This window comes from Metopolophium dirhodum, chromosome 6 (assembly GCF_019925205.1).
Source record: "Metopolophium dirhodum isolate CAU chromosome 6, ASM1992520v1, whole genome shotgun sequence".
NCBI lineage: Eukaryota > Metazoa > Arthropoda > Insecta > Hemiptera > Aphididae > Metopolophium > Metopolophium dirhodum.
This window is the reverse complement of record NC_083565.1, coordinates 4158502-4181887: the sequence shown is the minus strand read 5'-3', so window position 1 is coordinate 4181887 and position 23386 is coordinate 4158502. Positions and strand designations below refer to the sequence as shown.

General features: G+C 31.4%; 3 protein-coding genes across 3 annotated transcripts; 1 reads left to right on the top strand and 2 right to left on the bottom strand.

Moving 5' to 3' along the window:
- Positions 1-494: 494 nt before the first annotated feature.
- LOC132947819 (26S proteasome regulatory subunit 8) lies at positions 495-3625 on the bottom strand. The gene is made up of 8 exons (XM_061018047.1): positions 3471-3625; positions 2740-2890; positions 2352-2575; positions 2084-2276; positions 1877-2009; positions 1645-1798; positions 1368-1577; positions 495-653 (listed from the first exon to the last, which is right to left on the bottom strand). Exons 1-8 carry the CDS (start codon positions 3489-3491, stop codon positions 513-515), a joined length of 1227 nt encoding a protein of 408 aa, XP_060874030.1. The 5' UTR covers positions 3492-3625; the 3' UTR covers positions 495-512.
- Positions 3626-7094: 3469 nt separating this feature from the next.
- On the top strand, positions 7095-10747 carry LOC132947820 (NECAP-like protein CG9132). The gene is made up of 4 exons (XM_061018048.1): positions 7095-7316; positions 7479-7684; positions 7746-7936; positions 8003-10747. Exons 1-4 carry the CDS (start codon positions 7231-7233, stop codon positions 8249-8251), a joined length of 732 nt encoding a protein of 243 aa, XP_060874031.1. The 5' UTR covers positions 7095-7230; the 3' UTR covers positions 8252-10747.
- On the bottom strand, positions 10730-14250 carry LOC132947821 (transcription factor HES-2-like). Its single transcript, XM_061018049.1, has 4 exons — positions 13882-14250; positions 13565-13699; positions 13276-13368; positions 10730-11435 (listed from the first exon to the last, which is right to left on the bottom strand). The coding sequence occupies exons 2-4, from the start codon at positions 13682-13684 to the stop codon at positions 10953-10955; spliced, it is 696 nt and encodes a 231-aa protein (XP_060874032.1). The 5' UTR covers positions 13685-13699; positions 13882-14250; the 3' UTR covers positions 10730-10952.
- Positions 14251-23386: the final 9136 nt, after the last annotated feature.

Genomic DNA, 23386 nt, shown 5'->3' with positions numbered 1-23386 from the left:
AAATATCCAAAGCTCATTTATCCAATTGATAGTACATTCATAATTAAATATATCACGGAATTCGAACACAGTGACCTGCATCGTTGAAGTTCAATAGTTATAATAACAATTTAATGAATTTATACATATAGATAGAAGAATGAAATCTTACAGTTAAAATGTTGTCAAAAAGTACCCAACATTGTTTTTTGTGTACGATAAGAATGTATCTACTTCAACGTAAGTACAGATAGTTGGAATGTATCCAAATATAAAATGTTATCCCACCACGACGCAGATTTTACAAAAGATTTGTATCTTATAAAATTGTTTTATTCCATAAATTAGACTTGTGAACAAAAATTTATAAAATACGACATTATATATTTATTTAATTAATTGAAGGCAGCGTTTAATATTAATTTAATAAGTAATTTTTTAGTTGTTTCTCAAACATTAAATAACTGCATTTTAAATTGTCGTATAAACATAAGAAAAAAAGATACAATATGGAATATAATATAATTTGAAATTTATTTCCAGAGCTTCTTGATAGACATATTTTTTTCAGAGTCCTTTTGCATTACTTTAGCGACGGCCATTTCAAAATCATCTTGTGTTACGTGCACACGCCTTTCACGTAAAGCGTACATTCCTGCCTCTGTGCACACACCCTGCAATGTAAATAGTTCGATTAGAAAATTAAATAAAATTGTTCTCAAATTTAGTATAACAGACAATCACATAATGTAAATAACTTTCTTGAGGTTCATATAATGGTTGAAATGTATTAGTATGTTCAAAAACTTTGAATTTATAAAAAAAATATTGATGAAAATAAAATAAATATCTAAGGTTACTACTTACTAATATTAATATTAAATAGTCATACCACTAACCTATTATGTATTATTTTTAAATAATTAAAATGAAAAAATAAATATAGATTTCTAAGCTTAGCTTCCAGAGTAGATTGAATCAGTCGTTTAAGAAACCCGATTAGTCACAAACCATACATTTCGGAAAAATTAAAATAACTTAACTTATTATTAGGGTTTCTCTTGATTCCTAAAATATGAATTTGTACCGTTGTTAAAACTATAAGATGGACAAATCGAGATTCTCTTAAAATATGTAGATTTACATGTGAAAAATCCAAACCTCCAATGAAACGTGATATTTTTAGACAAGTAAGAATTCTCAAATGACCGAATCAATTATTTTATCATATTATATATTGTTTTATTTTTTATAAAGTATATTTATTATCATGTATATAATTTTTGAACATTGTTTAAAATGAGGTGAAAATAAATATAATTATTATTAAATGAATCTAATATTGTGTTTTAAAATAAAATTCATAAAAACATGAGGAATCACATTACCTTAACTTCAGCTCCAGACGCTCCAGGCATGAGTTCGGCAATTTTCTTTAGATTTATACCTCTTGTCAGGTTCATTTTTCTAGAATGAATACGCAAAATATCCCATCGGGCTTCTTCATTTGGTGGGGGGAACTCAATTTTACGATCAATACGTCCAGGTCGTAACAAAGCCGTATCCAAAATATCAATACGATTGGTTGCCATTATGACCTGGGAATAAAGAATGTATGTTAATTAAAAATGCCTCTTAAAACATTTTCACCATAACTGTTCCCACCTTAATGTTTTTAGTTGCTTCAAATCCATCAAGTTGGTTGAGCAGCTCCAACATAGTTCTTTGTACTTCAGAATCTCCACCACTACCAGATTCAATACGCGATGAACCAATAGAATCAATTTCATCCATGAAAATAATACTCGGTGCATGCTCTCTACAGTAACAATAACATTAAAGGTGATGAGTACAATAAATATTATTATTATTTATTATAAGAAAATCAATATTATACCTTGCCATAACGAAGAGTTCTCTGACCATTCTTGAACCTTCACCAATAAACTTTTGCACAAGTTCAGAACCAGATACTCTAATAAATGTACACTCTGTGTGATGAGCAACAGCTCTGGCCAGTAAAGTTTTACCTATGTGAAATGAAAGTAAATGATGAATGGGTATTTCGTATTTGTATAAGTTATTGAAAATTGGGTTAACTTACCAGTTCCAGGAGGTCCGTACAACAGTACACCTTTTGGTTGGGCAATACCAAGGGCGTCAAACAACTCGGGATGTTTGACAGGTAATTCGATGACCTCTTTAATTTCTTTGATTTGAGTGTCTAATCCACCAACCATTTCATAAGTGGAATCTGGTACTTTTTCGACCATCATAAGTGAAACCAAAGGATCCACCTAAAAAAATCATATAAAAAAGTAATAAATTACTTAAATAACAAAATTAAATTTTGAAAATAAATATTTACAGACCTTATTGGGCAGAATTTTGTGCAATGTATAGCTTTCGTTGCGCAATGCTACTCGACAATTTGGTGTGACATCATTGATATCAATGTTTTTATCAATGTCCACAACAAATTTTCCTTCTGGATGAACTTTAACAAGAACCTTTTTTTTGTCCATTGGTTTCACTACTTCGCCAACATAAGAACCTTGTTCTTGAAGTAATTGAAGTTCTTCTCTCAACAACCTCACTGTAAATGAAAAATGAAAACAATCAATAAATGGCTTGTATGATAATATTATTACAAAAATATTATTGAACTCCACACAAATTTATTAAAATACAAAAATAATTTTTTTACTTTTGAAATATATATTATAGCTAATTTATCATTAATCATTATTATTCAAATACCTTTAGCATTAAGTTCATTCCTCTGAGCCTGTAAACGTCTGAGGTTCATACTTTTTTCTGCTACGACTAATAAAAGTTCTTCGATTTTAGTGGTATAGTATGATTTGAAACCGTCTCCCCTAGAACCACTATTTTGATCCACCTCCATGAACTAAACACACATTTTTAACACAATTAATAAACAGTTATCATAAAATACTATTGGAACAGTCCAAATTATAGTAAACAAAATTTTTTTATTTCTTTTGTCCACTATACAACATAAATTATATATGTCTCAATAAATAATTACATATATATTTTTTTGGTCCAACTACCTACGTCCTACCTTACCAAACATATTTACCGTTTCAACAGTTAAAACTCAATCAAATTAGGTCTGCTGAAGTAGTTTTAGAAAACCCTAATAGTGTATGATTTGGTCAAACAATTAATACATAAGGATAAGTTATAATTTAACCATTTGGAGGCTTAATAGCAACAAAATATAAACATATACTATGAAATGTTTTTCTACCAGCACAACATAATTTCAAAACTATTAATAATTATTAAGTAACAAATTATTCATAGAATAAACATGATGAAAATATATTGAGGTAAAAACCTATGTAACTTAACCATTAGAACAAAAGAGCAAAAACAAATACAATTAATGAAAACAAGGACAGACATGAAATAGTATGTACTACCTCAATATAATTATTAAGCTTAAATCGATTATATCTTACTTCAGGAGGATTAGGCGTCATGGTTGTGATGATAATTCTACAGAAACAATTGGTAAAATTTTTTTAAATTTTTAACAAGAAAACCACAAAATCACTGCGAATACAGAATACTGAATAGTGAATAATAATAATTAGTGTTTCCTACGAAAACCTACTTGTAATGGTTTGATATCAATGCTCGCTTTATCATGGTCTGTGTGGTTTTTCACGGTATCATTTTTGTTCCATGGATTACTATAATCGATAGTTTTGCCGCGTGTTTTTAAATCCAATAATTGTTTTTTGTTGTTGAATGGCAGGTGTTTGCTACACTTTTGTTTGTGTACGCGGACGAAGAATGGTCAATTTACAATTGTACGTTGCGCCTTTGAATCTAGTCCATAGGGTATTAGGGTCCAAGGCAGGAGTCGCCAACCTTTTCCAACAAGTAATCTACTTTAAACATTTTTAAGTATCTGGTGGTCGTTATTCACGACCACTATTTGTTTAGGTATATTATTAATTATTATTTATTTATATTATTAGATGCAGTAATAAATTGTATAATAACTCTTTTATTATTTCTCCAACGGAAAATTGTAATTTTTCCTTCGATAATAAATACTTTACTTTCTATTTAAGGCGTAAAAGTATGTTTTGAATTAATTAATTTTTGTACAATCGACCAATATTTCTTTAAAGATCGACCAGTCAAACGAATTAAAAGTTCAAATATTTGTGTATAATGTCAAATATTTAGTGTTAATGGTCTCAACTGTGTATAATATATTAATATGTTTAAATGTCCTTAAAATCATGATTGTTATTGCAAGTTATACATTACTGTTTCATATCTATAAACGAAAAAGATTTCACACTATTTCTTAAATTTGTTGACAGGATATTTTTCGTAGAAATTAATATATAATATAGCAATATTAATAGTGTATACTGTATATTATTTTAAATTTTTAAAAGGTTCGCGATCACAGTCGGAAATGAGGAGGGCTTAAGTGGACCAATTCTCCTCCCAGCTCCTTAAAAAGTTGTAGGTACAGCCAGGTCTTACTGTCTTCGACTATCAACACCCCTAGGGCCAGCTGGGCCTTGGCGGCCTGGCCTTTATATTTATAAACCTTGTGTTCAATTTTTAAGCTTTTTGACCAAACAAATAATTATTTCTTGACATTTTTAGGAAAAAACTAAAATTAATCAAATACAATCCAAATGAAGGCGGTCTAATCAGGGTTCTGGGTTACCAAACAATTTTAACAAATTTTGATTTATTTTTATTTTTCTTATTTTTTTTTATAAATACTGAGAATTTTCAATTTCGACCTCCCAAAAGTACGAACAAGATCCAATTTGATTCCAAAAAGGCAAAAACCTCCATTGTCATTTATGATCAGAGCATTTTTTCTACTAGAAAAGTCGAAAAGTTGAAGTTGTACAAACATTCATTTAGTTGATCATTATTGGTACATTCAATGTTGACCATTATAAGCTCAGCCCCCCCCCCCTGCATTTTCACCAAAACCCCACTCATGTTAGCGAGCATTTTTTACGCGAGTGGCGAGTACAATATTACTGTACCGCTATCATTCAGCAATGATATGTCCCAATTGCGGTTCATCGAGATTTATTCTTTCGACGAAAGTGTGTCACTGTGTGATACTGTGATCCAACAATGGCCACTGAAAGGAATGTCGACTTTAATATCATAGATACCTAATACAAATTAATTATACTATCATAGTATCATAATTTATCGACCGATCGCGTCCATAATCTAATCATCGACGCGCTTTGATGCGGGCCTTTATATTATACTTTAGTACTTTACTGCTTTAGAAATATTTAGCGTCTTGGTTCTGTCGCCGAATACGCCATTATATAGCAGATTTTCAAGGCAGAAATATTGGAGACTGGACTACTGGAGTCTGGAGTTTATGTGTGAGTAGTGAGTGAGTGATACACTGATGACTGATACGTTCAAATGGTTCAATGAGTGTTCAAGAAGTCACATATTTTGTGGTATACCAGCGTAAAGTACTGACTACAGACCCCTATCAACTTCGTACATAATACATACAAATAAAAACGATGTATACAAAAAAAAATAATTATTGAATTTTTCTTCTTGAAAATCTTGAGTTTATTATTGTCAGTACCTATTAATAGTTATTATAGATCGATAGTCGACTGTCATTTGTCAATATTAGTCACATATACTCACTATGATAGTCACAACTCACATGACAGTATGACACATAGGTCTTATGCGACCGTTCAGAGTTTCAGACGTTCCGTAATAGGTATTAAGAGTTATGATACGATACATTCACAATTTTATAACAATAAAATATGTACCTCGGAATTTATAGGTAGGTACTCAAAAATACCCAACTGAACGAGATACTATGTTCTCCGTATAGCGTCATTTTATTTTTTGATTCAACTTGGAAGTGAATTTCTTTAATACTCATGTTTTCTTTTTTTTTTTCTCTCTTTAACGTAGTACCTCCAATGGGAGACTTCTACGATCTGTTGTATCTACTCTGTTACTTGTATTATTCCTCAATTGTTCTTATTGTTCTTTGTGTAACAGATTGAATAAAACATTCAAAAAATAAAAAAAAAAATAAAACTTGGAAATGAGAGTTTTTTTTCTCCCTGACGCTTTTGATAACTAATTGCCTATACCAAAAATGATCATTTTTGACGTCTCGAATGGCACCAACCAGATTCACTATCCCGCCAGAAAATTCACTGATGTTGAAAATCAAAACATAATTTCGAGTTTCGACATATTTTTTACTATCCACTCAAACCACTATACTTTTATCGTGTAAAAAAAACACACATCATTGTAAAACTAAAGTCAATGCATTCAACGCTCGATTGAGAATTTAGAAGATGTTCACAATTTAAAACTACACCAACAAAATATATGAAAAAATGCAAAAATATAAATTCTTGAGTAATTTAAGACAAATATTGGAAAATATGGGCCCTGTGCTCCGGTTTAATATAGACAATTTACCCACAAATATACATATTATGGCTGTTGGGTAATAATATCTACTAATGGTCAATAGGACCAGTCAAAGGACAGAATTTAAAAAAATATATATAATAATAGTTAATACTATAATAAGTACCTATATCTATGACAACGACTAATTACTTATAGTTATTCAATACCTATTATTTTATGTACTAAGTACTTGAAGTAAAGCCCCGCCCTTTTTTTTTCATTTCTAGATCCACGCCTGTACACTCTCCATTGTTTTCTTCCATCTACATTCTACATAATAAATAGGTACCTACCTAATATTAAATATCAAATAGAACTATGCGTACGACCACAACCGACTACATATTTTGCAATCTACCTATCGTACATTTATTTTTCGCGTGAATGTGATCGAGGGATTGGGGGCTAATACCTCCCCCGACGTCATTATAGCTGTTAATAATAGTCTACCGTGGCTGTTAATTATGTGGTTGTTCAAAATTTCATACGAATCGTCATGGAGTAAAATTAATCAATGATTTCTCTCGGCCACACAATTATATTATTATTATCTGCACCGTGCTCCGAGCCTCCCACGATTCATGGACTAAAAAGAAAACAACGTACACTGTAACAGTGATAAAGTCAAATTTGATATACTTTTTTAACACGATTACAAGAAGAACAATACATTTATTTGTAAAATTGAATGAGTTCAATCCTATTTTTTATAAGTTTTTATACAGTTTTGTTTTAAAAGAAATCATGGACACCTATGAGAGCATATTGTTGGTAAAAAACGAAGTGTTTGTTTTCAAAATACCGCCGAGAACCACCAACAGAGGATACAGGTGAATATAGTTTAATTCGGATTAGTTTGGTATTTGGCAATGGTCAGTACTAGCATAGACGATTGCGATTTGCAATTCAAAAAAAATTATGCAAAATCAACAATTCACATGTCTGTGCTGTACTATGCGGTTGTCTGTATGCTATGTTTAATTTATGATTAGGGCGGCCGATTGGAATCTCGCTGAACCAACTTGGACAGGCCGCTTGAGGATTGTCAGTGTGGGTGATGCATGCACTCTTAAACTCGAAGACCGCAACAATGGTGAATTATTTGCCAAATGTCCGATTGAACAGTACCCAGGTGTGGCGCTTGAGTCTGTATCTGATTCATCTAGATACTTTGTCGTACGCATCCAAGATGAAAATGGTATGTTTTTTATGACCTCATTTCAATATTTTATAAAATTACTTTATATTGTCCAAATCAGGTCGTGCTGCATTTATTGGTCTTGGATTTGGAGATCGTTCTGATAGTTTTGATTTAAATGTTGCCTTACAAGATCATTTTAAAAGAATTAAAGTCTGTGAAGAAATTGCTAAGGAAAAGAATGAACCCAAACAAGAATTGGATCTGAAATTCAAGGAAGGCGAAACAATTAAAATCAATATGAAAATTACAGTAAGCTTAAATTTTTTGATGGTATGAAATTATTAACAACTAAATTTAACTTCTTTGTATATTAAGAAAAAAGATGGCAGTGAAGGAGTTGCTAATAAGCAGGCGGCTAAACCTCGACCGACAATTTCGGGCGTTGGAGGACTGTTGCCACCACCTCCAGGCTCATCCAGTATAAAAACCATTCCGGCACCGCCTTCACAAACGTCATCTCCATCGCATCAATCTACAAATCCAAATAATTGGGGTGAATTTACTTCTGCAAATAATACTTCTCAACCAGGTGGAAATTCTAATCCTAATTGGGTGCAATTTTAAAACCAACATATTATGCCAGGTAAAACCAAATATTGGAGTTTATTATTATTATTATTATTATTATTATTATTATTATACTAAACATTTTTGTTATATTATAATTAATTTATTATTATATTCGTTCTAAATATTCAAAAATATTGTTACAATGAGTTATTTTTATTAGATTCTTTGACGATACATATTATTTAGCTAATTTAAATCCTATTATGTTTTTACTAAAATAAATTATCAAGTTTATTGTAAAAATAGTGATTGTGTAATTATTAGTCCATCTACATTAGTGTAAATGACTATACAAATGTTACTTTCTAGAATTTATAGTAGCATTCAAAAATTAAAAAAAAATGTTTGATTAATTTCATTTTTTAATAAGATTATTGTATTTTTATTATATTAAATATTAAATGATATGTGAATCATTCATTTGTTATTAAATTAACTATTGATATTTGTTTAATATTAATGTATTCAGTATTATGATATATAGAAATACTATAATAGTATTATTTATAAAAAAAAACAGTATTTACATTTTTAATAATTACAGTACTTATTTGTTAATTAAATATATAAACTTTTAATTTATCTTTAATATATATTGCTATTCATGGTCAAACATAAATTTTATTACAGTTCTCGTAACAACTATAAAATTAGAAATAATTGATTTCATATATCTTCTTATTATGCAATACAAATTGTAACATATTATAATCATTATTTTTATCCTCTTATTGTATCAATTTAAGTCATAAAAAATAATTTTTTCTAAGTTTACATTTTGTCGTTTACATACAGTTACTTCCAACTTTTAAGTATATAATTTTTACTTACATTTCTGATTTCACTTTATATGGAAATGGTTAAAAATAATTAGTATAAACATGGTTAATGAAGTTAATGTTTGTACTTGGTTATAGAAATGGTATTTGACAATATTGACTATAATGGTAGCATACTTTCAATTCTTATTCTTACAAGTTTAAATTAATGTGCTGTAATAGTGTTTATAATAATTGTAATAAATTGTCAAATTGCCTGTACAAATATTCTTGAATTTTATATGTATACAATAAAAAAGACTTTAATAAGTTAAGTTAAGAATATTTATCATAAACGTACATACCTAATACATGTTTTGAAGTAAAAAACCATTTTTAATTACATTACTTTATTGTTAAAGATAACTTTTTTATAATCCATAAAGGTTATGCTTTCATTTATTTATTTTAGAATAATTTAATTCAAAGTGTTAAGTTTAGTTCTGTTAAAGTATTAAATATTATGTTTGAGATGTACAAATATCGGTAAAATCTGGTTATGTATGAAAGCACGATTGATAATTTTATTTTTGTCACTCGTGTTTTTATACACACTTATTTAGTTAAAGTTTTACATATTAATTTTTAAGTCTACTATATATGATTCTAATGATACATCTATCTCATTATGTTTAGTGTGAATTTAATTACTCAAAATTAATAAACTGTTTAATTAGGCAAACTAAAATATCTCATTAAATACATATTATAATGTAAGGGATAGTCAAAAAACTATTATTTTCCTGTAATGATGAATTATTTAATATATAAGTTTATGTTTGAATATTATTATTATAAATATTATTGGGCTAATTGTTATTAACGATACATCATTTATTAATATTATTATAAACCTATGATTAAAAACAAACGCAGTAACCAAAATGTTGAATGCGCACATTTCACTAATTGTATATGTTTTAATTATCAATGAATACTACAAAAAATATAAGTTTTTGGGCCTAATTGTTTGTATAATTTAATTTTTGAACCATTCCATTTGTAAATTTTTTTTTTTTTTCATTTTTAATACATATATTATATATATTTTAATATTTAGAACTGTTGTCACCAGCACTGTAGCTCTCTCTGACTCTGAAACAATTACACAAACAATATGATAATATATGACTTACCTTCTATTATATGATCAGCGCTAATGAGGAAACTATTAGATAATATGCTCATTTTTCCTTTGAATTATATTTGATATTTTATGTGTTCAAATATCTACACCTAAACGATTGTCTGCTATGATAGCTTACAAACGTTCATTTATTTGTTTTGTAATTTTTTTTTTTTTACCTTTAACATTAGTTAAAATATCGATTGTTTCGATTACCTACTGTTCGTGTACAGTCCTGAACGGCGTGCCTTTTAATTATTATATACGTCATACGAGCAATAACGATAAACCACCAGACCACCTACCTAGGTACACAGTAACAACAATAATGACGTCAATTTTCGCACCGGAGAGCTGCAGCTTGTTTCGGTGAATAGTGTTGTGCACAGTGAATTTTTATTGTAACGTTTTGTTTTACGTTTAGACCAATATGTGATGTTGTATAGGTTAAGTATGTATATAATATTATATACCAGTTTGAAACGATTGTAATAACTAAATAACTAATAACGAATAATAAAACGACTATTGAAATGATAACGATTCGATCGATTGTCTTATTTATTTGAGATATACAAAAATAATCATCATTATCGTGGCGATACAATATTTACAATATGTCTTACGAACTAAAGTCTTGGAGAACAGGTACAGTTACGGCATACAATTATTAATAATTATTACATTACGATGGTGAATAACGTATGTCAAACAGGGGCGCGAAAACAGGTGTGATGTGGTCTGCGGTTGTCTACCAAGGCCTCCACATCAACTTTGCGGGGGTGGCGTCTCGGCGTAACTCCGTCGCGGTGCGGTCCTCCGTCGCCGCGCCACTATCATCTTCGTCGGACGAGCAAGACGATGATGACGACGACGAGCAAACGTTAATATTATTGCTCACGACGGTGACATTATTGGTGTTCGGCGGTTGGTCCGAAGGAGAAGACGAAGACGACAATCGGTTCGCCGGCGCGTTATTCAGCCTCCTCGCGCACGACTCCAAGTGCTCGATCATCCTTTGACCGGACATTAGTCGCCGCTCGTCCGTCCACTGTTCGGCCAACAGCTCTTGGACCTGTCCTATGCACCGCCTGTATCCGGCAGCGTATACTTCCGGTCCGGGCGGTGGCGGTGACGGCGCCGAGGCCGTCGACTTCCGTTTCAGGTACCTGACCGTCATCTCCAGGATATCGGCTTTTTCCAGTTTGTTCACTCTGGAGAGGTCTTGTCCGGCCTGCAATCAATCAAAAACGATTGTAGATAAATAAACGGTTCTCCTTAAAATTGACAATAGACTAAAGTCGATGATCGATGATTATGTACCTGATACCTATATTATTATTATATTTAACTATTAAAACGTTTCCCTTCTCCTACCACAATATTATAAATGTACTAACATTTTTTTTTTTAACTCCGCACTCGTGTACAAATCTATATTTAGGTACATCACACGACTACACGTGATATTGAGGTATATCTTGATACCTATAAATAGGGGCGTTACCAGTTTCCCTCTGGATAAAGTACCTTTTTATACGAATCCTCAACCAAATAAAGGTACCTACAACCTACATGTTTTATTTAAATTAAAATATCGTCCAATCTCAAATCGAACCTTATCATTATATTTCGACTACTATAAGCACTGCAGGGATAGTATATAGAAATTAACAGCAGACAAGTCTGTCCAACAAACTATAAATAATACTAGGTAATTGGTCGATGTGACAATGTAAGGTGTTTTTTGAAATTAAATTTTTATCTAATAATAGTACCTTCACGATATTATAATATTTACAATAATCTGACTATAACATTTTTTTACTCGCTTAAAATCTTACTAGCAGAATTTGTGAAATTCGATTATTCGATCTATTATAGCTAAATTATTTCATTCAAATAATATGTACACGTGAACGTACCTGGTTTAACAATAAACTTTTTATTAATAGATATGTTAAACACGACCATGACCAACCATACTAATTACTAATTAGTAATTATCACAAATCATGCATGTTGTATAAGCCATTAAAGTAAAATTTGTAATGCCTTAAAGTTGTCATTGTCGGTTGTTATTGTCCCTTTAAGATCAAAAATGAGCAAAATCTGGCAAAAAATAGTTGGTATATACGCAGCCGCTATATAGTATACAACCTTTATATCGAATATCGATCATAAATTGTTATTGAATATTATATGATAAAATATATAAAATTAAAACATATCACTATATAGGTGCCAAGGTTCAGTTGAGGTCACAGAAAGTGCTAATATTTTAATAGGTAACTCGTTAAATGTATGAAATACGTTTTCCCGTTATGTATACTAACTTATATTATATAATACACTCTTGGACACGTATAATATAAACACCCCCTTAATGTTAAGTGGACTTTGGTCGATTCTGAGCACCCTTCTATACCCCCATCCCCCGAACTGAAAAATCCTTATCTACATAATATTTATGCCTAGTCTTGTAGATTATCCTATGTGGAGGGTGTGAGTCGAGAAAGGGTTCGGTGTAATAAAAGATAAAATAAAACTTCGAGTAATACCTAATCTAGCGGGGTCCGTTATGTTGATTTTTTACGAGCGTATTTACTAACCCATATCGGGATTTTTTAATATGATTTTCTCGTATTAATTTGTATAAAATAATATGTACTAATGTTGTATATTGTATTAAAAATACTCGCGTCATATACCAATGTGCACATGGCGACACGTAAAATATAATATGAGGTGCATAATAGTATGTGTAAGTGATACACTAATACGTTTGATAGGATTATGTAGGTACCCGTGCTCACTGTCGTATAATCCGGCTATTTCCGTTTCCCGCTTTTATACGAACGCGCGTAAGAGTATAAATAATTTGACGTACAAGAATGCGGATTTTTACGATATTTTGAGTCGACCGCTACAACAATAATATTGAATTATTTAATGCCATCTGCGTGTATGTATATAATAAAAACTAATTTATAACGTTAACGTGTCGCGGTATAGGTATACCTATTATACAATATTATAATATAATGATGTATTTACTATTTAGGTATACTTACGAATTTCTCGGCGTCCACTACGATTCGTTTAAGTTCGTCCAGGCTCTGATTTATTCTTGCCCGTCGCTTTTTCTCCATCAACGGCTTTCGGATCTATATATAGGAATGGAGCATTATTAAAAAAAAAGTTCCCGTTGAGTATTTAATAATAATATAGCCTATGGTGGATGTACAGCGTGGCGCGGCTAATTTTAAACCGTACCTATAGGCTATAATAAGTCATCGCAGCGCTGCAGGTCGGGCGGCGCGATACGAATATAATAATAAAACAAAAATCATTTTTCCATACCTTCCGGGGCTCGATGTGTAGTTTTCCGGGTTTCTTGGAGTTTGTCGGCGGTGGAGATGTCGAAGAGATCTCGTCCATGTTTTCGTCGTCGTCGGTACCGGAAATCGTCGTATGACACATTTCGTCTCAAACGGACTAAAACGTAAACAATTTTTTTATTAATTATTATGAAACTGTTTGGCAAAAGTATTAATATTATTATGTCAAGTCCGATGATGAATGCGCAGTGCAGGTATTCCAGAACACTTTATACGGAAACATCTATAGGTGAAGTACCTATAATATGATTTTCAAAAAAAATAAATTATACAACTCACCCGAAAATAGAGATAAAAGAAACAAAAAAACAATCGATCCACGGAGACGAACGATGAAGTAGGTATTTATAAAAAAATAAAATAAATGTGTATAATAATTAGATGTACTATATTATTGATACGATAGTAATATTATGTCGTATGCGGTATACAGCGGACAACGTTCCCAAAAAAACAATCGTAATTTATTATTAAATATTTATTTGTTTATTTATTATAAATTATTAATATTATTGTTCGAGTAATGTTATAATAGTGGCGCGGACCGTGATCGACGAGGGTGTATTTAGCACTGGACGTGCGCGTGCTGCGGCAGTGGCGACCGACCCTTAAGAACGACTGTGCACTACAGACGCCCGTGACATCGAATAAAACGGACGTCTTATAATATTATTATTATTACGCGTTTAGGTACGTACGCGTGTTTTTCCCTCTTCTTTTCGCCGTAAGACGTCGGCCGATGGTGGTGGTGGTGGTAAAGAGAACATCGTTGCTGGTTTGGGCGTGCGAGTATATACATATATATATATATATAATATAGGTACACGGTCGGCGCCGCCACTGGGGGTTGTGTGGTATATTAGTGCGTGTGCGTATAATATATGTGTCGGCGGGGGAGGAGAAAGACAGAGTGAGAGGGACCAAGACCGGACGGACACCACCGCAGCTACTATATAATATATTTATATATACATATATCATTGTACGTGTATAATATTGTGTTGGCGTAATAGTGTTATATATTTTATTAGTTTATTGACTATACAATATTATATATAATTTTATTATGTTCATTGTTATCCGTTGTGCGAGTACACGCGGTACACGCGCGCAATAAAATGTTCCGTCGTTCGTCGTGATGCGCGTTCTTTTTATTTTATTTTTCTAATAATTCTGCAGTGGTCCCATTATTAGCTTATGTTTGTTTGTTATACAACTCGACTGCAGTTTTTGACGGCGTACTGCTAACCACGCACCTACCACACGACATAGCGCGTACAATACTTAATATTTTTATAGATTCAAAATAATCAAATGGCGTTCGTTTAATATGCAGACGCCTAGCAAAAATAATGCGTTATAGGAGCAGGCAACGCCATGTCCCGCATTTTTTCTATGAAAGAGGGAGAGTTCAAAAGTTGCTATAATTTTTATTTAATTATGTAAAAAAAATATTAATGAAAAAGTTTAATTATTATTATCTAGGTATAACTTTTGAGTTTTAAGTAATATTATATATATGACTACAATACTTATGCTATTATATTTATAATTTTTAAAATCATTACGATAAATTGATTTCTTAGTTACAGGTAATTAATAATTAGGGCCCGGATTTTAATGCACACTGAATTTTTATGGTGTAGCTCTATAGTCTGGAGTTAGGACTAAGCATTCCAAGTACTTAATTCGTTTCATGTACGATGTACCTAACGATTCTAAGACGTTTTCTCCCCCATGATTCATTGAACGTTTCCCCCGGACAAAAATTAAAAGTCAAAATATTAAGCAATAAAGACATTATACTACACCAATGAAGTACAGGTAGGGTAGGGTAGGTAGCATATACACGAGTACCATCAATAATATATAATGCAAATCAATAAATGTATAAATTATTAAATTAATACCTACCCTAATTAATATATAAATATACAATTCAATAATACTTTCACATAACTTTGGTCTATTAATCATTGATAAATGATAATAGTCGATAAATGCCCACATTATAATGATCATATATTTCAGGTAAAACATAAGAACCTTTTTTCCAACCTATGTTATAACGTGTATAAAAATATATATTGATTCTGAGGGAAACGTCCAAATACCATGCCTAACAGATACATGGAAGGTGAAACTTTTATTTTGCATATTTAAGCGTTTTCAGCTGGCCATTTCATTAATTTTTAGTACATATTATTAACACATTGTAGCTTTTAGTGTAAATTATGAAATTATAAATATTAAATCAAGAAATATTTTCATAATATCGGCATTAATAGATTTGAGGTAAGTACCTAAGGTAGTACCTATACCTAATTTTCATTCCGTACCAAATGTCAATATTGTTCTACTTATGAATGCGACAGCGTATTTATCTATCTACCGCGGTTATCGGACGTGGTATCACAGAATTTTATTCCGTGGTGGTATCTTATACAGGGTAACTCAAACAAATTACAGCTAATTGAGGTCAAACAGTCGTGAGCGGGCTGCCATGGTGAGTTATGGATACGGCCGATACGGGTACGTTGCGGTCCGGTTGTATTATCTTACAGAGACCGAGCCCGCTTTCTGTTTGAATGTGTGTTTGATAATATTTATCATTTGGAATTATACCTTGATTCCTGATCGCGTTTATTTCGAATATAGGTACTTTTTATATTTATGGTGCGTGCCTAATTCCGGTATTTTGTTTTTGTGTTATTGTTAGTTTAGTTAAGATAAAGAAGTGTAAAAACTAAAAATGTTGAATGTTAGACCACCGTTTTCTTCTCACTTGCGTGCTCTTATCAAAAATATTTGGGTAATTGTATGATAGTTTTAAGAAATAAGAGCATTTATTTCCTGGGTTTAGTTACAACTTTTAAAGTAAATATACCATTATATTATATTTATATGAACTCTTGTTCCCACAATTATTATAAGCTTGGTTTTCGATGTCAAACATTTCACCACTCTATTACCTATATTGCTAAATATATTATTATAAAATGTATTAATATTTAGGGAAAATTGTGTAAAATTAATCAAAATTATTAATATTGGTCGCTATTTATTGTCTATAGATTTAAATGAAAACAAACCCCATGCGTTTGTCCTTGGTAGTTGATTGTATAGGTATACTGGTACCATTTGTATACTAGAGGTATATGGTATTTGTATACCATATGTATCGTAATTATATAATATTACAAGACAACTTTAAAATAATTTAAAATATTTAATATATCTTAATATTAATGTCATAATTGTTATTCGATGTAAACATGTGAATATATTATTATTTTAAGACACGCGTTTCGTAAAAGAAAAACCTACAGGGATTGTTTTATGCGGCGGGTAATAAAAGAATAAATATGTACGACCCGTACAGGAAATTACATTATATAATAAGCATAATATTATGATATGTCTTGAAAAATAAAAATAAAATGGTAATAGGTAAATAATATATTACCTAGATAGTGTGTTATATATATTATTACAATAATTATTTTTTCCCGGTCGTCGGAGTTGCGGAGGTATATATACCCAATACCTGCCTATACTATATGTATTATTGCGGCAATCGTACAGTTTTTCAATTCCAGGCACATCATTAACAAAACATAACAACTAACAAGTATCTGCGTACCTATATATATATACCGTATGCGTATGATATATACCCCCTTGCACGAGCGGACTCATTAAAATATATTACACGGTGTGCGCGTTTACATAGGTATATATACCTGCAATTGTCTCTGCACACCATTAACTCCGAATCGAATGCGCGGTGTACGTGATTATTATCCGAAATCGATACATAGAATGGTGTAATATAATATACCTAATAATACCTGTACCGACGTATTCCCCGGCGTATATATATATAGGTACACGTAGTATCAATAGTAGGTTTAAATGTAAAAAGGTTTAAACATAATGGGTATATACAGAGGATACATACGAGAAAAACAAACATAAATTAGTTTTAACAAGGCATGAGATACACGCGCCGATGAGACTGGGTCCGTCATCCGGTTGCACGCTGGGCCGTCGTCTCGCTCCGCTTACTTCGACACTGTTGTATCACTTTTTTTGGGGTATATTTTATTTTTTATATTATTGAGACTGATTTTTCAAACCAAATAGACACATCTGAGCCGAGTTCATTTTACGCATTTTTCGTCGATATATAGGTACAATAAACGGATATGACTGGTTTATTTGCTATGGTAAATTAATACAGCAGCTGCAATAGTAATTGACTGCATAATGTTACAACATCATTGATTATAAATAGTAAATACTATTTAATGCGTTACGACTTATGGACGATTATTTTTCACATCATTTTTAAAAACAACAATATTAACAAATTTTCGCTTTTACGTGTAATTTATGTTGATTTTTTTAAGTTGTTTATTTGGGACGTTTAATTATTTTCGTATAGTTTTAAAAAAATTGATCATTTAATGATGTTTTTCAAACAATCCAATATACCTAAGCTACAACTAATAATATTAAATATTTTAAACGCATTTTACTTTTAGAGTCTTATGAAATTGAATTTCCTTTGGTATATATTCATTTATGATATGTACCTATGAATATTTAATTAAACAACAATTGCTTAAAAATATCACATTATATCAGTTAAATCATACCTACATTTTGTTCACATTGACCATTGGGTGGAAGACTTGAATGCCCGGCCTGGAGTAAGATTTGTATCTATATAAGATTATATAAAAAATACAAATGTGGTTACAGTATTCTTATGATTTATAATTTTACCATTTTGAACTCATTGCGTGCCGTTTCAGTCTTTTATACATTATACCGTACAGTCCACAGGGCACAGACGTACAATTGAAATGAACCAATCATTTCTAACATATGTATACAGATATAGTGCAATATAATTAGTTTTATATGGTTTTGAGTTTTAAAAATATGACAATAAACGAGCATATAGTTCAGTAGTAGATAGGTATATATAGGTACTTATGAGATATGATAATTATTTTAAAATACAAACAATGGTAAATATACAAATGTATATGCAAATAACCAAAACCATTCTTACAGTATAATTATAAATTATAATAGTTATTATTCATAGTTTATTGATGCTTAATGTCGTTAACCTAACAGTATATACATTATACCTGTATACAATAAGACGTATATTATATAGGTATATAGACCATAAATTATAGGAATGTATTAAGAGGACGTACATGTTCGCTTTTTAAGGGGTTTGATACAGGCAATTTTTAAGAAAAATCAACATTTTAATCACACGTCATATTTAAATGCTAATTCAAAGTAACTTATAAATTATCTAATAATACACTATAGTACCATTGATAATTGTTATGTAATTATAAAATTGAAAAAGATTTATGCGGAAAGAACTGAGAACTGACTATATAGGTATACAGACATAATAATTATGTACAGTGTTATACATAAGAAACCAAATTTACACTATAAAAATAAAGAACTTTTACGTGCAATATCGTTTTTATTTTTTCGATATCACTTTTGCGAAAAAATTTAGTCAAATTTAAATGATAACGGATTTTAAAACAATGCAACAACTTTTTTGTATTAGTGGTCAGAAAAAAATATAAACAACATTGCATGGTAACGTTTTTTTTTTATGATATCAATTCGTTTTTTCATAACAGGACTATAGCTAGGGACCTGAGTGGTTTTTGTTCGCTCGAAGCGGTTTTTTAACAAATAATTTATGGACGTCCAGTTAATGATAGAATATGAACTAATATTATAGCATATAGGTGCACATTGAAATATAATCTTGTCAAAATCATAAACATCTCAGTTTATCTTAACACTTGCATTACACTCATTAGTATTCTAATTCCAAACCGTTACTAAAATGTCTGTAATCAATAATACGTATTCATAACGCTTATAGAGATCATCATGTATCAAATATCATCGTCGTTGTATCATGTCATGAGATTATTATGAAACGCGCTTTTCAAATATTTGTATAGGAAGCTACAATAACGACGTTACTGCAGGACCGTTAAGAGTGAAAATTATATTATTATATATGATGGGCGTTGTAGTTAAGTATTCAAATTTTTCTGTTATACATATAGAGACGTCATCGTCGCGTCGCCGGCATTGTATTTAGTATACCTATTCCATATAATATACTCCGTCGTACTTCGGGAGTCCGTTAAAAAACTCATCGCAATGACACACACAATATATATATATATATATATATATATGGGTTTATTATTTCGACAACGTCTGAAGACGGTGGGCGTGACGCACTTGCGTACTATATATAATAATATATGCCAAACGCACATAATATATATATGCTGACGACGGTTTGGAAACGAAATACTTGTGTGCTATATGCCCATAGTGTGAGCGCTCGCGATTAACGGTCGATTTTCTCTTTTTTATCTTTTTCACCATACAATGTGTATAATAATATATGATAATATACACGCACACACAAAACACACACACACACACACACACACACACGTGTAAGAAGTACACGCATCGCATGAAATCGGAACCTGTTTCGAAATGAAAATCTGGAGGGTCTCTCGGGAGAGCCGCAGCACGCACATAATATACACTGTGAAAACGGTGAATGAAACGGCCGGAAATGCCGATCCATTCATTTGCTGGGCGGTCCACCGCAACCTATATATAATATATTTACTATACATGTATGTGTGTGTGTGTGTGTGCGTGTGTACATACTTGTGCGTACGTATATAACATTCTGTCCTTTTCGACTCGTTCACCTGCTTTTTTTTTTTCGGGCATGCATCGTGCATATAGTATAATCGATACGCGAGTTATCGCATTTATCGGCTACACGTGTATTTCCATTGTTGTCGCCTCACTTTCCTCCGGAACTATTATACGTCCTGGGTACACGGGTACGCGCGTGTATACCTATATACAATATAATATAATAATATTATACTGTAGAGAAGTTCCGCCGACCGTCGTCGACATTTGCGACGGTCAATCTTAGAAGACTCCGAGGACCGGAGCCAAAAGAATACACTATATCGTCCTTGTTCACTTATATGATATATAAGGTGTAGGTAGTATATTATATTGTATCGGCTGGACAATGCCGGTTTTTTCCTTGCTTTTTTTAATTTCGTATATGTGCGACGTTCGGGTTTGCACATCCTGTGCGGCTGTGCACAAGTTTTGTTGCGGACACGTTTCCGAACACGCGTTTGTTGGAATGCTGACTCACGTCGTAATTTTCCGAAAACGTTATTCTGTTGCATTTCGTTTAATCGTTTTATTATAGATACCTACCTAAGGCTATATATACATACACCTAAGGTCTACAAAAGATACATCCTGTCCGCTGGCGGGAATGGATCAGTTACGCATGAAAATTTGTATTATTAGGACCAGTGAGTAGCCATATTGAGCTCCTTTTTTCAACAGTCAATATACCAATACTATTGCGATTAACTTTTACTTTTATCATAAGGTATGCTAAACAGGGATGCAGACAGGTACATTGGACACTTTTATATGCTCAATAATTTTCATTTATTTTCATGATGTTTAGAATAAGCGCGTTTATTATTGTATGGCTTTGATTTATTTATAAGAAAAGTAACTTGAAAGTTGTACTGAACTCCTTAATATGATAATTGATAAGTATTATTTTTTACATTGCTTAAATGTAAACTATCGACGGCTATTATTCAGCGCAACTTGTCTATCGACCCTAAAACGAGCGCTGCAATTGGTATAGTGTGGAAAGATAATTTTAAGCGCAATTGGTATACACTTCCGTCTCGAAATGTTGACCGTTTTTGAACGCTAAATATTGGGAAAAAAATTATATTTGTGTTTTTTTTAACGCTCGCCGCGCTGGCAGGTGGTTGCTGCAGCTTTACTGTCTAAGGCGCCGCGTCATAATGTTTACCGTATAAATAATATATTTTGTGCTATACATCAAAGAACATTCTGTACCTAGGGGTTTTCTGCAAATTTCCGAACGGAGTATTATGCTCGGTATTGTACCTGTAGGATATGTGCAGACGTGCAGTATATATATGTGTAGATAGTTCACAACCGTAAACACAAGGACTCTCTCTCTATGTATATAGTTTATATATGTGTGTATGTGTATATATATATATATAAAGTATATAGTATATATAATGTATATTTATTATGTAGATATATATAAAAGGAGGACGTATCTCGTCACCTATTCCGCCGGTTTGTGTCGCCCTCGGTACAAAGGAGTAAGGACACCGCATATAATATAATATATACGTATATTACAGAGAACGTCGCCCGCGAGATGCAAAATCGAGATAACGTCATTCACACTGGCCGCGGCGGAGCACTGCACGAGGACACGCGGAATGACACATATTGAATTTGCACTCTGCGTTTCATTTTTTCCTTCAAATCCGAAAAAACTTACACGTCCAAAGAATACATTCTTCGACTCTGTACAATTGGAGTTTGTATACCCCATTGAAAGTAATAACTATAAGTAAACATACAACATCTGCTGCTTTTTCACTTTGCCATAATAAACCGCGGCGAGTAAATATGACAAAGTGTACCTATATACCCTAACCTGCCGGCTACCTATTTTGTGCGAAAAAAAATGGAGTCTTTATTTCGGAAACAGTAAGTATATTATAATATATATTTATATATAGGAGTTTAACGAAACTGAATTCCTTTGTCGTACAACTCCTACGTGTTATACAGCTGGATTTGAAGTAATAGTTATAGTAAATAGTAATAATAATAATAGTACATTAATGTGCATTTTGATTTAAGATCACTATAAGTACCTATAAGTAAAATCGAAGACCCTGCAGTACAAATATTTTACAACGAAAAAAACACGATTATCATAATATAATACATAGTTACAAATAATGATGTTACTGCTCCGCAATAATATTCAAAAAGTAATTCTAAAAGTACCTAAAGCAAATTGTTAAAACGTATACAATATAATATAAAATGTTATAATATTATATACCTATTGTTTTTGATGTTTTATACTTTTATGTACCATATGTCCATATACCTATGTGGTTAATGAAAAATTATTAATAAAAAAAATCGTAATATCGAAATCGGTAATAACCTACCTACTAGAAGAAATATTAGCACTTATAGAAAAAAAGGTATAACTAGGTATCTGTGTGGTAGGTACATAATATGATATGGATATTGGATATTAACTATAAGTTTCTAACGTAATAATAATAGGTACAAATGATTACCAACCTCATACAAATAAAGTCAATGGACGCCCATTTTCAATCAGTATTAAAGTGGACTTAAGCCCCCTCCCCCTCCTAAAAAAAAACTTAGGCTATAGGTTAAACTATTGTAGTTATTGACAAAAGGATCGCAGAGATACAAATTTAAAATTATAAAACCGTTTTATATTATATATCATATACATAAAATATGTTGAACATCAACAGAATAATCCTGTCCAGGTGTGGCCAATACATTTAAAATGTTATATAGTTTCTACGTTTTCTCAAAGTACCTAATAAAATTTTATGACCATATTCGTTTATCAAATTTATTATGTGGTATTAAATAATAAAACCGGCGATTTAAGTGTTTGATAACCAACTGGTGCGTTCTCTGAAGTCAAAACGATCGATCGAAAGGGAGAAAAAGTCCGACAATATTAAGTAACCATCAAGAACACACCGAAAAGGATTCAGGTTGACAAAATAAAAAATAACGTAAATTT